Source organism: Myotis brandtii, unplaced genomic scaffold, assembly GCF_000412655.1.
Source record: "Myotis brandtii unplaced genomic scaffold, ASM41265v1 scaffold87, whole genome shotgun sequence".
NCBI classification, from domain to species: domain Eukaryota; kingdom Metazoa; phylum Chordata; class Mammalia; order Chiroptera; family Vespertilionidae; genus Myotis; species Myotis brandtii.
This window is the reverse complement of record NW_005371548.1, coordinates 302928-304573: the sequence shown is the minus strand read 5'-3', so window position 1 is coordinate 304573 and position 1646 is coordinate 302928. Positions and strand designations below refer to the sequence as shown.

At 41.7% G+C, this 1646-nt stretch overlaps 1 protein-coding gene across 1 annotated transcript in view; it reads right to left on the bottom strand.

Moving 5' to 3' along the window:
• The window catches only part of LOC102259387 (nuclear RNA export factor 2), a 13425-nt gene continuing 11779 nt past the window's right edge, over positions 1-1646 (bottom strand). The window contains exons 17-18 of the mRNA XM_014532280.1: positions 325-385; positions 1-193 (exon numbers count right to left, since the gene is read on the bottom strand). Coding sequence (XP_014387766.1) covers positions 149-193; positions 325-385 — 106 coding nt within the window. The 3' untranslated portion in view covers positions 1-148. The remainder of the gene's footprint in view (positions 194-324; positions 386-1646) is intronic.

The following is a 1646-nucleotide window of genomic DNA, read 5'->3' as shown; positions in this document are numbered from 1 at the left end:
ATAAACAGAACAAATGACACTTCAGGTGGTTAGGTAACTTTGGCTTCTTGGTCAGCCAGGCCTCCAGGCCCAGTCATGGGTATGGCCTTAGGCAGGAGAAAAGATAAATGATGTGGATGAAGACAAAGATGACATCCAAGAGCTCTTTTTAAGAAATTTGTTTGAAGGCCTCCTCTGGGATCTTGCCCTGGGTCTGGAGAGGAGTCAAGGTGTCAGAAGAGCCAGCTCCCTGAGTTTTATTCCAGGGCACCAGCCTTCATGTTCTTGGCCTCCCCAAAGGCCCAAAAACATCTATGTTTAACCCAATTGATGCCCAGACCTCACCTTGAGCGTAGCGAAGACCTGAGCAGCTCTGATGTAGTTCCACTCATTGTCCTGAAGGCACCTGGAGTGGGAGAAGATCAGGTGATCTCCATTAGTACCACAGTACAGACACGCTGACCATGCAATGCCACCACGAAACCTATGCCACTAAATCTATGCTGGGACACATGTACCAGAATGAGCACTATGTGCAAGGAGGAAGAAAGACCTGGTGAAAACCAAAACGTCTGTCACTAGCATTCATTCCCACTAGAATCCAAAACAGAAAAACAGATCTTCAAAAGAACAAGGGAGCTTAATATATATTGATAAAGAAAGATGTTCAAGAAAATAACAAATGTAAATTTTAAAATACAATTTTTCAATCATTTTTAAATTGGTTTATGATGTACATACTGTAGTGTTCATCATTTTAAGGTGAAACATCCACAATTCAGTAATTTTCTAGTATATTCACAAGATTTTGCAATCATCAGAATTCTGAAATCTAACACCAAGGCATTTTTATCGCCATAAATAAAACTCCTTACCCATTAGCAGTCATTCCCTAGTCCCCCATTTCTCCAAACCCTAGTAAACATTAATCTGCTACCTGACTATATGAATTTTCCTATTTGGGCATTTCATGTAAATGGACTTACATAATACATGGTCTTTTGTGTCTTCCTCTTTCACTTAACATAATAGTATCAAGGTTCATCCAAGTTATGACAAGTATCAGAACTTCACTCTATTTTATTATTGAATAATATTCCATTGTATAGATATACCACATTTTATTTATCCTTTACTAAATTGATGGACATTTAGGTTGTTTCCACATTTTGGCTGTTAAGAATAATGCTCCTGTGAGCCTGGACAGCATGGTTCAGTGGTTGAGCATTGATCTCTGAACCAGGTCAGAGTTCTTTTCCCGATCAGGGCACATGCCTGGGTTGTGGGCTCCATCCCCAATGTGGGGCATGCAGGAGGCAGCCAATCCAGGATTCTCTCTCATCATTGATGTTTCTGTCTCTCTCTCCCTCTCCCATCCTCTCTGACATCAATACAAATATATTTTAAAAAAAGAATGCTGCTGTGAATATTTGCATACAATTTTTGTGTGAACATGTTTTCAATTATCTCGATATATATTCACTAGAGGCCTGGTGCATGAAATTCATGCATGGGTAGTGTCCCTAGGCCTGGCCCGTGATCAGGGCTGATGGGGGCCTTCCAGCTGACAGCCAGGGCCTCCCTTCGTTCCACACCACCCCGATGGTCAGCGCAGGTCATAGAGAGCAATAGGTCTCCCAGTTGAACTCCCATAGGAACAATTTGCA